Below are 16,117 nucleotides of genomic sequence, written 5' to 3' on the forward strand. Positions count from 1 at the left end.
GTGTGAACATGAGTGTGAAGCCAGCCCTGCCAACACACTCGCTCCTCACGGAAGGTGTGGGGACCACTCGCTGCTGCTCTCCTCCTCCTCTCGGGGCACTGAGCTGTTCAATCCTGTTTCATGCTGGCTCTCCAGATGACAAGAAATATCCCAGGGAAGAAGCTTCATTTACTGAATACACAGGTGATGTTAAAGTGTGACTAAAAGGTGTAAGTTTAGACACTAACGAATGTTGCATGTCATCACCATAGATGGAGAATACTGTATTAAACCCAAGGCAGAGCCTTTTATTTGTATTGACTATATCCATTACCTGTGTTAGGTGGACTCAAGCAGCTGCTTTGTCATTAATGGAGTGGCTCAGGGACGTGTAAGAGCTAGTCCAGTGTTTTATTTCTTCTACAGCCACTTGTACTTCATGAGTAGGATGAGTTTTTCTCTGAACTAGTGTAAAGATTGACACCGTGTCATGTCACACCTTTGCATTATGTTTGCAGAAGAGATGAACCAACCCTTAAAAGGCCAGTGAGTCCTCAATTTGTGCTAAGGAATCTGTGATCTGTTAAGTGGGCCTATACCCACCTACTGTTGTGATATTAGAGTGAGACCTGGCTAATATTTGATTACACCTCATTGATTTTGAGTCAGTTGCTGGAGAATATGAAAAATTACTAAAAATACCATAAAATGCCAGTTAAAATCCTTTGAAGCATAGTATGGGAATATCAAGTCTCTCAACTCTCACTCTCTAATGCAGAAAGACTGAATGATTCCAACTGAAAGCAGTAATGAGACTAAAATGAAACACTGTTAATGTGTTAAGATGGCATATGTTGTATATATTCCCAGAAATAATTACTGCAGATTTCTTTGAGCTTTATTGATCAGCAGGAGTTCTTGCACATTCATAAAAAATATAGTCCAAACATAAACAAAGATGTACTATATATCCAGCAGGCATTAAGCATGCAAGACTTTGTCACAATTAGAATGAATTAACTATTGAGGCTTTTAGAGAATAATAGTTGATGAACCAAATTTAGATACATGCCATTTTCATAATGGAGTTTCTGTTCATAAGTTTGCTCATATATATTACTGCCTTTTTACAGTTTATGAGGAAACTTATCATTTTTATGCTGAAAACAAAGATGATTGTGAGGCTAAAGAGATTTACTTCCAGGGAAGCATAAAAGAGCTAAATATGCACAGCATGGCAGAGAGAAGGCTCAGATGGGGCACATTTCTACCAATATTCAAGGAGTCTAAATGCTGTGGGCAGGAAGGTAGCATGCATTGTGCTACAGAGGGTGGTAAGTAAAAACAATCGTATGGAACTAACGAAAGGAGCATTCAAACCTAGTGTCAGCAAGAACTTTGGTACTGAGATGTAGAATCTGAATCCACTGTGAGGGAAATTGATAGAAACAAACTGCCCTTTCCCTTTTGCTCTGAAGTTCATGTAGTAGATTAATACACTGGGATTTTATTGACTGTCATTCCGGTTATTTTTACAGTCTGGACACTGTCCTGTCATTTCTGATTCGCTGCTCTGTCTCTTTCTATGCAAGTCTTCCAGGCTGCAGAGGAAGTCACTTCCAAGTACAATTCCCATTGCACTTTTTCTTCTGTTCTCTTCTCCTTGCTCAGTACCTTGGAAAAGAAAATCAAAGAAAATTTAAGGAAAATAAACGAACCTTTCATAATGTTCCCACTTCCTATTAATATATCAGATCAAAATGCCTATGGGGAATTATGTCAAATCAAACTTCTCGTGAGAACTAGTGATACATGAAACACTTCTGCTTTCAAAAGTGGAAGAAAGCTTCTTTGGGGTTTTTGGGGGGTTTTTTTGAATGCTGATAAAAACTATACCATATCAGTTTTTATTCTGTGGAAGTCATGTACCAGTATGTTAGCAAAAAGCTGTTCTGGGAAGCCTTTTAAAATGCTTCAGGATGATCTTCATATTGCTGTGCTTACAAAACCAGATCCAATATTGGCAATAATACAGGACCCTTATAAAGAGTGGGTGGTTCTCCAGTTTTTGCAGTATCTCAGTGGGAATTCTTGCATTGATTCAGTTTTCTTAGGTGGCTGGATTTTTTCCAAAGTGTGGAATATGCCGTAAATTTGGCAATAGTTTATAGCGTTCAGAATCTCTGATAGTGTTACCCCTTTTGGTGCTCGAGTTTATGCATCTAAGTTTGTTGATACATGTGTTGTAATTTGGTTGGACATGGGAATGCTACACTTCTGCAGAGAAGGTAGAAGATTTGGAAAATGCCAACCATAGTAATGAGGCATCTCCACTCAGTCCAGTAAGTATTATTTAAATATAAATAATATAACCTATGATAAAATAACAGGAAAATTACAAAACAAATTTAGGGAAAGTTCTTCATTTTCAGACAACTCAGTAAAGTCTGCCTGCTATAAAATCCATTAAGTTCTTTTGACTTTATTGGAACTCTATGAATTTCTATGTCTCCTAGTTTCAGCTGGGATAGAACTCATTTTCTTACCATGACAGTAGGCAAAAATTTGACGTAATTTATTAAAAATATTACACCTTCAATGTTAAAGATAGGACTCTATCCCTGAAGCGAAGGATTTGTGCAGGATGTGAGTTTGTGATATCAAACTTATCTTTGATGGTATTTCTGTTCATATCAAATCGTAATCTAAAAATCAAGCAGAGATGTTTGAAATGTGTGGAGAGCCTCCATTTTAATCTATGTGCCTTTGTCTCAAATCAGAATAAAAATATAAATGTAATAATTGGGTAGTTGTGGACCATACCAAGCCCCACATTCCTTTACATTTCTTGACATGGAGAAACAGTAACACCTTCTTCCAGAATAAGATAAGGCTACGTCCAAAGTGCTTAGCCTGATTTGAAGCTCCCCAGTAGAAGAGATGTGTACTTACCAGAGGGGAAGGAATCCAGTGGAGGGCCACTGTGATGATTATGGGGCACATGATGTGCAAGGACAGACTGAGAGAGCAGGGTTTGTTCTTCTTAAGAAATTAAAGCAAGGAGGATATTTTATTCATGTCTTCAACTACCTTACAGTAGAATCTAAAGAAAATAAAGCTTTTGGAAGGATTCACAGAGATCATACAAGAGGTAACAGACACATGTTAAAACAAAGGAAATTGCAATTAGAGATACGGAATATTTTTGTTATCATGAATATAGCCAAGTATTGGAAAAAGGTATCCAGTGAGGCTGTGGATGACTGTCCATCTTCATCCTTGGAGATGCTCATAAGGTGACTGGGCATAGCTCTGCACAGCTTCATCTAGTTGACTGTGCTGTTTGGAAAGGGGTTGACAATTCTCAGAGGTCATTACACAACCTGTATGTTTCTGTGATTTTAGGAGACACTGTCTTCTAGCAGTCAGAGCTGGTCTATTCTTGAATATCAAAGTTATATATGTATACATTAGGACCAAGCAGACAAATTAAAAACCCTCCCAGGCTATGAAGACCAACTATCTCAGCCCAGTAAATTCATGTCATTTCTTCTACCTGAGGTGCATATTAATTAGGAAGTGAAATGTAATACTGAAATTAAAGCTTATTGGTGAGGACTTGGTAACCCAACCTCACTTAAAGGCAAAATCCTTGACTTTGAGATATCAAACTTACAGTTGATGTTACAGAGGAAACACTGCCTGTAAATCTTCTATTTTTTTTTTCTCTGCATCCTGGGAGCTGCTGCAGGTGAAGAGCAGTTATCTTGCTGGAGCATTTTCAAAGGTGCAACCTACCTGCTAATGTGTTGTACTTCATACTGTCTCTGTCAGAAAGGAAGCTGACTGTCCACCTTGCAGACAGTTTAACAGTGTAGGCACTGTGAGATGGAAAACAGTGCATGCTGACTGTTGAAGTTGTTTGTTCAAACTCTTAGGTAGGTTATGCTAATTTGAATGCAGTATAGTCTAAACAATGTGTTTGCTAAACCATGAACTTTAGAATCGTTTTGGAATGTATCACTATTCCAAAGAGACTGCTGGCTTTTGGATCTTCCTACTACTTTCATGTTGTTCGTTGAAGAGAATTTGAATAATACTTTGCAAGAAACTTCTGTCTCTTGTCATTAGCTAGTTGAGAAGAGAGTCTGGCACACTTAGATCTTGCTGTCTTCTTCTGAGACAGACCTCCATCAAACCTAACTCATTACTTCAGCAATCAGTCTAAACATAGCAGTCTTGATTCTACCATCAGTTATACCACATTTAGTCTCATAGCAAAATGTTAGGAGGCTAAAAACATAGTCACACATTGGTTTTCATTGTACTGGGTCACTTTTGTATTTGGGAGACTGTGAGATGATCAGCTGCTCCTGACGTGGAGAGATGGGCAATTTGAGCAACATGATACAACTATTGAGGAAGGAGAGGCAGTGGGGAAGCAGAAGACCCAATCCTGTGTATTAGGGTGTGGTGCTCAGTCACCATGCAGAGAGGCAAGTGTCTGTAACATCCGAGAAACAAAGGAATCTTGTTTGTTTGGGAAGGAAATAAAGTTAACTGGTTCTGTGCCTTTGTGAACTGTGATGGAAACATACTTTAAATGATGTACGTAGGGTACAGTTCTTGATTCTTCCATTGATGTTATGAGGCTGGATGAAGGAAAGTGGAAGTAGTGGGTCAAAAGCCTGGTACAGCTCCAACGGGGATGGAGTTGAAAGTTGGGACCTCTTCTTCTCTAGCAGATTTTTCTCTCTGACATCAAGAGGGGGGTGCATATCTATCAGGTAGGCTTGATAGCAGTTGCATACTGCCTTTTCCATATTCCTTTAATGAGAACCTGTGAGAAAGTCATAGGCTTTGTAGAATATAAAGGTAGCTGCTGAGAAACTGGCTGTGTTTTTCTTAGGGGTTCAGAATCAGCAGTGGTAGACAGAAATGCATCACCTTACCTCACTTCTCATCAAAACTTCTGTGAGGTTATTTCAGATGTAATTTATGAAAAGCTGAGGAGTAGGTACCCCTCCACTGAACCTCTATAGGTTGTATCCCACTGTTTGACAAGTAGTGTGGTAAAGTATTTCTCTGTACAAGGTCAGATTAATCTTTTTTTATGGAGTTTCACATGAATGCTTTGCTTTGGAGTTGTTTCTCCATGCATAAATCTTTATTATACCAACAGCCTACAGCCCCAGTGAACCAAAAAAACCTAATTTTTATTCTTCTCTGTGTTTATCACCACAGTGAGAGAACTCAATTGAAAAGGAGCTGTGAGAGTTTCCAGCAAGTGTGGTGGGGGTTTGGGTGCTGCGAGCCTTCAGTGGATTTATGTTCCTTCCTTTTAAATTTGAATGGTATGTGCCAAGCTGGTTCTGACCACAGATTGTGCATCATTCCCTTTGGAATGACACTAAGGATTGAACTGAAAATGAACTTTTGTTGGAAGGTGCTGTGGGAATAGAGGAACAGGTTGTGCATATGACCATGCATGCACTTTAGTATGGTGAGTCAGAAAATGTGCTGAAGTGTGCAGGCTGTGCTTTGCAGCCAGCTCAGTCTGAAGCTTTGATTTCTATTTGGCGATGAGTTGATTTGAGTTCAGGTGTGGTTCTTCTTTAGAGGGGGAAGACACGTGTGCTGACATGTAGGTGCTTGTGACTTTTACCAGATGATGAATTTTAACCCTACAGCTTAAAGTTGACCTCACATAATTTACCTTTGTAATAAAAGATACAGTGCCGGTCTCTAGTGTCTGCACACAGGGGGATTGCTAATGCATATTAGTTATCTGTGATATAACTGCATGGGCTTTGTCAATGAATGCAAATGGTAAGAAAGATAAAACTAGATGTTTTATATCAAACCAATTTTTTTTTTAAATGGAGATAAAGGATAATCCTACTTATCTAGGTTTTGGCTTTCTGAACAGTGTACATTAGTTTTGGTTCACTGTATGACTTCCAAAATCTGCAGTGCATGAAACCAAATTGCCCGCTTGGAGGAACCTCTGAGGAAAAGACTTAGACATGATACATAACCATCACTGAGAGGAGTTTTATTCTCATATTTACTAAATTTTGAGTGCTCGACTCTGCAATTTTAGCACCTTCTATGATGACAATGTCATACCTATTTCTCTCGTATGAACTAAGGCAGGAGCACCATCATGGTTTTGCCAGAAGGTCCACCCTCCTTTTGCTGGTGAACACACCAGCATGGCTGGCAACAGCAGCTGCCTGCTCCAGTCTGAAGATGAGGTGGTTTTAACAGAGTTAGTGTTGCAGGGGAAAACACTCTTGAGTTGTGAAACTTCACTTACTTTATTGTGAATTAGGATAAACTTTTAATTGCTGTTCCTGGTATTGAGAAATAATGACACATCCCCTTGCCAGTCTCCAGTTCACTTGCTGTACATGTCATGTCCTCAGTCATGAGAGTCAGTGCAGTGGTCTTTCCTTTTTCTACCACTCCTTGTTTCTTGCTTTTTTTTCCCCTGGCTCCAGCACAGGGTCCTCCCCATGCCATCATCCTCTCAAAGGCCTTGCCCCTCCTGGGCATGTGTGCAGGTGTCCTCTGCCTCTGCCTTGCCACTGTCTCTGGTGTCTCCTGCCTCAATTGACTGCTGCCTGTAGGTACAATTTCTCTAAAACTGCTAGCCAGATCATATCCTAAGACAAACCATTCTCCATCTGCTGTTAAAAATGTTCTTCCTTAAGCTCCCCTTTCTCCTGCAAAGCCATTCCCTGGCTTCATCTGTACTTTCCCCATGCTGCTGAGTGCAGAGGAGGGAGGAAAAGCTTTCTTGAGAGCAAAGGAAAAACAGGTGCCTGAATTTTATTCCAGTTCCTGGACATACCCAATGTTTCAGGTCATGTCCTGTGAAGCGGGACTGGAGGCTTTTGGCTCTGGGGAGATGGCAGAAAGGCATCACGGGTGAGCGTGGGCACCACAGGAGCAGAAAAGAGTCTCTGTGGGATGGTTTGTGGGTTGTGGTCATGCGTGAGCATGTGATTGTACACTTAGCAGGTTTTAGCTGCTGAGCCCTCTCATCTCTACTGGATGTGTGAAATGCAGTTTTTTGAAGGGTAATAACTTTCCCACAAAAATGCACTCATAGTTGGGTAAGACAAAAGGCATGTGCCTGAAATGGAGCCATACTGGTTTGGGTCCCTGCTCTAAACAGTGCGGTATGACAGGATTGCAAATTAAATCACCAGAAATTTAACCTGGGCAGAATAACATACTTTGCCCTGCTTCATTCTTAAAAGTAATTGAAGTTCTATTTTTGATATTCTTTCAAAAGCTTTTATCCTTTAGACAGAAACAAGTGCAGAATATATAAACACAGACAATTACGGTTTTGCAAAATGATAAGCTGATGAAATTGAGATCCTGTGGTAGGAAATGCTGATCACTGTTAATAATTGGTATCAGCCCTTCCTTTGTTCTAGAAATTGTCTGCTGCAATCCTAGCTATGCCTGGGAATTTCACAGGGAGAGAGTGGTGTTCACATGCACATTTTGGAAAAGCAATGCTTTACAGATGAGCAAAAAAGTGCTCTGCAGCCAAATGAATAGAGCAAAGTATCTGTGCATATTTGCAGAGAGTGATGTGCTTTGTCCTATTTCATTTAATGCTATGCAGAAGACTAAAATTGTAAAAAGTAAGCAAGCTGCACCAAGATTGGTTTGCAAAGCCATACAGAAGGTCAGTGTTGATTGGTAATGACATGGAAATCAGCTTGGATCATGAGCATAAATGGGTTCTGTGATTCAAAACTAGGCAGTAATAGGATCCAGTATTAGGGTCAGGCAGGTGTGAAAATACTGGTGATGAAGATTTGAAAATAAATAATTTAAGATTCACAGGGCAAAATGCAATGATTTCTGTAGACACAGTAATTCTACGAGAGGAGAAAAGTATTTTCCCCTTCTTGACCTTTTGCCCTCCATTCAGTCACAGAAATCCATAGGTTCAAAGGTTTGGGTTTGACTTACCAGGCAGTGCAGAAATTCTGATAAAGGCTTAGTAGCTATTAAACTTTCATAAGTTTGCAACCTTTTGGTTGAAGCTAAAGAGACAGTAGCTGTTTTTTTTCTCATGGGGATGAGATTCTAATTAAGTCAGTGTTGCTCAGTATTAGAATTCCAACCTGCTAACAGGCTGCTAAGTGTGTGGAGTTTGTGTTATAGGGAGCAGGACCTTTGCCTGAGCCTAAAAAATTTCCAAAACTACTCTTTCTTTTACCTATCTTTGCAAAACTCAGTTTCATTTATATGCTCTGATAGCATTCATTCTAAAGTCCTATGCAACTACTGTGTTGATGCTGCTGCAGACCCATCCAGCATCTTGACAAAATGCAGAGGATATGGTTTTCCAGAAGTGTTTGGCATTGCCAACAGTTTCTCTCACTGAAGTCGATCAAAGCTGAGGGCTTTAGAGAATCTACCTGAAATCCCTACGTTAAAAGTTTTTTATCCACTCCTTTGAGCTTTTGACTACTGGGTTTTAGACAGTTCCATGGCTAATAAGAAAAGATGGTGGACTGACTTTGCTTTGATGTCTTCAGTACAAATCAGCCCCTTTCAACTGAAACTCATGGGTGATTTGTGTAGCTACCTGAAACTGCTTCTAAGGCTACTTGGTATACTTTTCACTTCTCTCACAATTCCCATTGAAAGGAGCTATGACTTCATGAGTTATGGCCCAGGCTACCTTCTCTTGCAATGGGAAGTTGAAGCTGTGGATTTCACTGGTAACATTGGATATCACTGAGTATCATTGGATATCTCACTGGTAGCACTGACGATATTCAATGGGGAAAAAAAAAGAAAACCTAGTGTGGGAAGAGTCCTCAAGTATTGCTGTCAAACACAGCACTGGCTTGCTCTTTGTGGGGTTTTAGGCTGTCCCACTGAAACCAGTGGTATAAATGAGCCATATGTATGCACAGATCCCATCATGTTTCCTGGCTACTATTTTATCTGCTTTCTCAGTTGCATTATGTTGCAGCGGATTTGTATCTTGCTGCCTATATGACTCCCACTCCCCAGTCTGCATGATCTGCTGAATGTACTTACTGTGCATCCAGAAAGAGCTGAAATAGATGTTGATGGCTTTTGCTTTTGTTTTATCCCCTGTCCCTTCTTCTCTTGACAGTTTTTTATCATGCTGTTAATTATATTTCTGTTGGAGCTCACTGTTGTGATTCTGTTCTTCGTCTACACCGACAAGGTAAGTCAAATTCTTCATTTTTCTTTCCCCTTCAGCAAATTTATATGCCCCTTTTCCCTATAAATAAATCATGAAGCACTTGTCTTGGTATGCACATCATGCTTCTGTCTTCCTTGAGACACTCCTCTCAGAAGGGGCTCTCTCAGAATGCATAAACAGCCTTGCAGGACTGGGCTGTCTTGCTTGCTCATGTGTACAACTCAAGGTCACAGAGACTGCCAAGTGCATCTGTCATTAACAAAAAACAAAACAAACACCAAAACCCCCACAAAAAGTAAAAGAAGTGAATGAGCCTCACTAAGAGCATGTAGGAAGAGACACCCATCAGAATGAATAGGATTTTTAAAAAATGTGTACAATTTAAAAGCCACATTGATGTTGTTACAAAGGAGGTGTCCTTAGCACAACCAAATGCACAAAATTCATTATCTTTCCACATTGTTTCTTACAGCACATGTGTACTTAGAATCTAATGGAAAGCCAGGGTAAATATATAAAAGTTCAATAAACAAAGCTTTTGTCTGTGGTTTCAAATTTTACTTATGTTTGACTGTTGTTCCTTCTGTTGTAAGGGCAGTATTGGCTATCTGAATTATCTGTATCCTTAAAATAATTTTTCTTTAAAATATTTTACATTAATAAATCCAAAACAAGGGCATAATTCTGTGCAACCTGCCTATTCAATCAAAATTGTCAAATACTAAGGGAGCTTGAAAATCACTGACTAGGTGGCAAAATTTTGCCATTAATTAACAGCCATCAGGTGCATGACCAATAAATGCCTTCTTCTGGAATGGAAAGGCAAAATAGCAAATTAAAAAAAAAATCAAAAACCAACAAACAAACAAACAAACAAACCCTTCACAAAATATCAAAATAAAATAAAGGTTAACAGTAGACCTAGTTATATTCAGTATGTTTAGCAATAACCTGGATTAGATGTCAACATTACTTTCTAGAAAGGTTCCAGATTTATTAATGAGCACTGTAAGTGATTGTCAGGTGAACTTCTGAAGGACTGAAGAGAGCTAGGTTGCTGGACAACATCCTGTAGCTGGAACATGGAATTAACTTGCAAGGTAATTACAGTAGAAGGGACAATATAAAATTACTTGTATGCATCATTGGATTCTGAATTACTTGTCATCTCATGGAAGAAAGATCTACATGTCATACATGAATAAAGGCATCTACTTGATATGCAGTGGGCCTCCAAAACCCAAACACAACACTTGGTTATAATGAGAGAGGGAATCAGTCAGAAAATATTATCATGTCGTTGTATAAATTGATGGACTTGCCTCACTGTGAATGTAATATTGAGTTTTGGTTACGGAAACTATTAGAAGTGCTAGAAAGGTGGGATAGAGAAGTCATGAAGAGGGATTATGGAGACGACCTAGATTTAGTCTGGGAAAGAGATCCTCTGCTTAGAAGATCTTAAGAAGAGAAATTCTAGTAGTGTCTAAAATAATGACAGACCTAAAATAAAGACCTGACCTGAACACAGAAGAAATATATGAAAATATTAAGGATTAGGTTTATAAGATAAATATGTGTTGTGCTCCACATCATCATCTTGTAGAATTCCCTGGTTTTGGCTGGTGTTGAGACTGATAGTTCAATAAATGTGTGGGTATGGAGGAAAGAAAAAAAAAGCAATGAAGTATTTTTATTCATAAAGCAGTCAGTTCTGTCAGCTTGACAAGTGTGTCACAGGGAATGTTCGTCCTCACTCTTCAGAGATAAAAAACAGTGAAAATGTATCAGGAGGGATTCCCTCCCTCCTTCAGCCTGGTGGTTTGCAGTGGGTTTTTTTGTTTTTTAATAAAGAGATCAGGAAATTAACTTTCCCCTGAGTCACGTACTGTAGGTTGATGCAGGAGGTACACTGCAGTTGTAAGATCAAAACAGAGTCTAAAATATGGGCTCCATATACCTGCAGTTTTACTGAGTTAACAAATTGCTGTAGTCTGTGTATTTATTGCAGATGATCAAATTTGAAGATGTTAATGTTACTGTATGATTTAAATCTTCTACTGAAGAAATCAATAGCTTGTGTTACACTTACAGTCCTGCCTCCAGAATAAATAAAACAGCAGCAGCCTAAAACTAATATTTTCATACAGCATGTTTAGAATTTGTGTGCTGGCTTTCCTGATGTGAGGAACAGTATTGCCATGTGTATGGGGAAGTACCTAACTCAAACAAGTCCACCACAGTAATTCAGTTAATGTGGTTCCTTGGAAAATCAGTGAAGGAACAATTTACACTAACTCTTGCCCATCAAAATGTTAATTTTGTGTGCAAATGGAGAAAAGGACTCTGCAGATTATGACTTTGAGGGCCTCTGTATCAGTCATTTTAGATGTAGATAGATACAGATATATATTTGTCGTCAGTTTTTTCAAGTACCTTGTAGCTTTCTGTTAGTCAAGAGTGTATGTACATGTAAAATTCTTCCCAGGATAAAATGGGGGCCAATTGTTATTTTCTGTTTCTGGTTGAGAAGAGATTGAATAATGGATTCCCTTGCAGTTTTTATTTACTCCTGCTTTATCAAGTGGAGGAACTTTGGAGCGGATACTTTGTTCCTTGCTGCTACAAATTTTAATCAATACTCTCCTCTTTCCTTGGAGTAGGCAGTGCTATGGCCCTATTTAGTTGTAGGGGCAGGTTCTGAGAGAGTTTCCTGAGACTCTGCAGGAAGCTGATTCTAAATTTAAAGCTGTTCATGTTTTGGCTGCTGCTGAGGGATTGGAGAGGCTGAGCTGTGCCATGGCAGGGCTGGGTATTGCAGATGACTCAGTAGCACTTGTCTGGTGAATGGTGTCCCTTTTGTTCCTTCTGCTGTAGAATGGGCACAGCCACAGGCTGGTGCTCCCACGGCAATATCAGCCGCGAGGTGGGTGTGCATCCGTGTGAATGTGGCACTGCAGGGGTTCCTGAGCTGTGAAACAGTGTCTGTATCCACTGCTGGGACTGTTGCTTTAGTAGTGTGTTGTTTATTACAAATAATGACAAAAGTTCTTTACAACCATTCATGAACAGGTTTTTGGCACAGCACTTTTGTTCTTTTACGGTCGAAGGATGTGCAGCTGTAGAGGTGAACAGGACAGGCTCCTGGGACTCATCTGTTCTCATTCATCAACCTGGGAGAAACAAAAAAAATTACCTCTGCCTCTCATTCTAGTGACTTGATAGCAGCTTCTCTGAGCTTTGAAGCAGCCAACTTGTTCTCATGCCCTAGAATGTCTTTTCTTGATGGACAAATGTTTATCTTGATCTCATGAGATAAATGGCACTCTGAAGTCTACAACTCTTTCTCTGAACTAGCTATGCAGTCTGATATTTTAAAGAGAGGGACTTGGAGAAAGCTCAGGAATCGACAGTGTGGGAAGGAAAAGCTGTAATGCCTTGCTTCTTGAAGCTGCACTGTGGATCTCTTTAGCAGGGCCTGAGTTTACACCTTGTTCACTATTCCTTCAACTATCCTGACTAGTCAGGTTGGAAAATACAAGTCTCTTGACTTCTGCAGAAGTGAATGTGGGCTGTGATGAAATGCATTCTTGTGGGAAGGTTGTCAGGAAAACATATAGGCCTTTTATGTTGTCCTAACTGTTTCCAAAGCAGCAGAGTGACGGGTTCGTGGGTGTCCTGGTTTGAAACCCCTAAAATCCAATTCCTGAGGCCAAGCCGCCCTCCCACATCTCACCCCAGCGTGAGATGGGTTTTCCAGACAGAACACAAGACTCAATATGGGGGGAAGGGAATTCTATTACAACCACTGTACAAATAAATATTACAATACATCATATACATAATCTTAACTATCTCTCCTATGATAAATCAGTATTCACAATGGATCAATCTCTTCTCCCTCCAATAAAAGTCCAGAAGGGAAAAGGAGAGATCCTTTCCACTCTCAGGGCAGCAGCCTCTCTTTTTCCATGCAGCAGCTGTAACTGGATTGTTGTAGCTGGATCTCTTCCGTTACACACAAGGGGGTTCTCCTCTACCCCTCTTGGCTCTTCGACTCCAATCGAAGGTCTCTCTCTCTCTTCCATGGGCTGCGTAGCAGGGACAGAACTCTCTTCACCACGTCATATCATGGGGTGTAAGACCCCCATGAAGGTCCCTTCCTCAGGGGATTCAAGCTCCCTTGAGTCAGAACGTCTCAGGCAGCTTTTGGTTGAAAGCCTTTGCCTCAGCTGTTCTATCAGAGCTCCTGTGCTCTGTCTCAGCTACTGCCAGCCTGGCAACAGCGGGGGGGGGGGGGCAAGGTCACCCTCTCCACATTCCATCTGGCCATCCCGGTCCAGCTCTGGGACGTCTGAGCTTCTTAGCTCCTCTCTCTCTCCGGTGCATGCTGCACTCCAAGACTCCTCTCAAAGAGGAGTCCATCTCCTCCTCCTCTCTAGGAGGTCTCAGAGGGGTTTGGGGAGTTTCTTACAGTTCTTACCCCAAACTCTCTCTCTCTGTAGAGCTTAGTCCTGCTCTGTCTCTCTCCATTAGAGATCTCTGTGTCTTCCTGCTTGGATGCAGGCCGTCTCTGCTGCATCTTATCTCTTCTGACTCTCTGCCACTGGTCTCCATCAGTGCTGGTTTTGCCGCTGCTCCTTCTGCCCACTCACGGTGCAGAAAACTACGAGCTTCTCAGTTACAGACCTCAGTCCAGTTTAACACTGTTTCTGAGTTTCTGTGACCGCCAGCCGGGGGCTGGGGGGCCATGGCCCCCCAGAGGGGCTCCTGCCCCTTCTCCTCGTGGCTTTAGAACATGGCCACTCTTCTCCAACAACTACAACATCACCCTTCTTTTCCAGTCTGCTTGTGATATGTTTATATTTTGCAGGAGCACTCATTGGGTCCACATCAAGTGACACCACCCCCTCGGGAGTTACCATTTTTTAACTCCAGGGGGGAAACTTTTTTTCCCCCACCACAATGGGTTGTCTTCAGCAAAAAGTAGCACCCAAGAAACTGGGAAGCTCCTGTTGGTGTTTGTGCATGTTCACATGCAAGTTCCCAAAGTGTAGTTTTTATTTTTTTGAGGTCAGAAGTATCAGTCCAAGAGATGTGAGTATTGAATGGAGTTCGTGTGCTTATGAGAACTAAGGCAGGTTGTCATCACTCTCGAGTGCAGTATTTTTTCAGGCTACATTTATGTCCCATTTGAAACAGTCCAAACACCAGTAACATTGTTAGAGTCATGATTATGTGAATGGCTAGACATCTATAGCTGGAATATTCTCTTAGTATGTTTTATTTTGATTCCATTAATACAGAGCAGCATTTAACATTTTTATAAGTTTGTCATTTCTGTATGAGGCTATCTATGTATTTATAAGAGATACACAAAGTACTGATAGGGTTAGCCTTAATTTCATTGTGATAAAGAGAAAGCAGCAGAACCCTATCCTGTCAGAGGCTGGATACTCATATTTCTCAACACCAGATTGGATCCTGCTAGAATATAAATTATGCTAATAAAATACACAGTCTTGTACCAGTTCTAACTTGTATAATCCTTCTAGTTTTAGAATCTGTATTTATTTTTACTGTGATGATTCTCTTGGAGGCACAGGGGGAAAAAAAAGTCTATATTTGTTTTTTTTTAATTAGGTTTATTCAGATGTCTGCATTTTATATGATTTACAGGCAGAGCTATTTAATGCCCACAAATGGAAAAACATAACTAAGTAATGGTGGAGGGGGATTGTGTTATTTTTTTCTTTTTAAATGTCAAACTGAGTAACATAAGTCAGGAAGGAACAAAAGCACTGAAGGATCACTGACTATGATATTTGATTATGGCAGCAGTTACTGCTGTTGCCAACTCAAAGTTAGGATGAGAATTTTCAGTAAAGATTAGGCCATTAACTCACTTAGAGTCCCTGTGAAAATTACAGCCTAAATTCCATGCCTTCTTAGCTGTGTTGAAAATGGCCCATAGAATGGCCCACAGAGGATTGAAAAATAATGGCTACTTCTGTTTCTCATGAGAGGGGTGAAAACGTTCTTGTTTTCCACGTTGCGGTAAATTGTAATGAGCTCCTCTATAGCTTTTACTGCTAGCTTGTAAAAATATATAGTCTGTAGGTTGATGCATTTCTTGCTTTGTTTCTCAAAAAAATTTTGAAAATTATTGTAATTCCTGATTGATATTTTGCCTCACCCCATACAGAGACAGCAGATTGGAATGTAGTGAATATGATTTCAAGTATAGCTCAGTCCTCACAACCACTTTCACATTTGGCTTTAAAAGTCCAAAAACACTTCCACCTGCTGCACTCATGTGCAGTTGCTCACTGAAATGATCCAATTCTGCAGAGCTACTCGCTGGTATGGGGAAGGGATTCACAAAAAACTGAAGAAATTATTCACACAGAAAGTTTAGTTCAAGTCCACTGCCGAAAACTGTTTTCATTGAGCTTCTGTCAAGAGAGCTTAAAAGTTTTCCAAGTTTGCCTTTGACAGAGCTTCAGCATAGCAAGGCATCTCCTCAGGTAAGGAAATGCCTCGTGTTCCTAGTCAACATAGCCTGCAGGGTTGTCCACAGCACACACACAGGAGATGTTAATGCTTTTGAAAATGGAGAAATGGAGGCTAAAGCGAAGGGACAAGACCATCCAAATCGTATGCAGTTTAGAGATGGTCTTAAGTTATTGGAAAACAACAGGCTGTGGAAAATCATGCAAAACTGGCAGAGTAGTTGGTCGCTGCACCACTCTTCAGTCGGATGGCCTGCCTTTTCTTTCAGTGTTTGTGCATCATCCATTTGACCTTGCCTACACCATCCCCTTGTCATAGGTTTTAAAATTTCTCAGTGTTGAAACTCCTGAGTGGTGGTAGAGGTTATTGGATCCACGTGTCCTGCTTTGCCCCAGTGAACACACGGCTGTT

The 16,117-nt window shown here is 40.4% G+C and overlaps 1 protein-coding gene across 14 annotated transcripts in view; it reads left to right on the plus strand.

Moving 5' to 3' along the window:
* TSPAN4 (tetraspanin 4) overlaps positions 1 to 16,117 on the plus strand; it is a 435,304-nt gene that overhangs the window by 367,322 nt on the left and 51,865 nt on the right. For 13 of the 14 annotated variants that reach the window (XM_051804242.1, XM_051804246.1, XM_051804247.1 and 10 more), the window contains one exon: positions 9,140 to 9,214. The exons of the other annotated variant lie outside the window; for it this stretch is intronic. In XM_051804242.1, the coding sequence (XP_051660202.1) occupies positions 9,140 to 9,214 (75 nt within the window). The remainder of the gene's footprint in view (positions 1 to 9,139; positions 9,215 to 16,117) is intronic. 14 annotated transcript variants of the gene reach the window in all.

The sequence above is a fragment of the Manacus candei genome, unplaced genomic scaffold, assembly GCF_025592945.1.
Source record: "Manacus candei isolate 608988 ecotype Guabito, Panama unplaced genomic scaffold, ASM2559294v1 h1tg000060l, whole genome shotgun sequence".
Lineage (NCBI taxonomy): Eukaryota > Metazoa > Chordata > Aves > Passeriformes > Pipridae > Manacus > Manacus candei.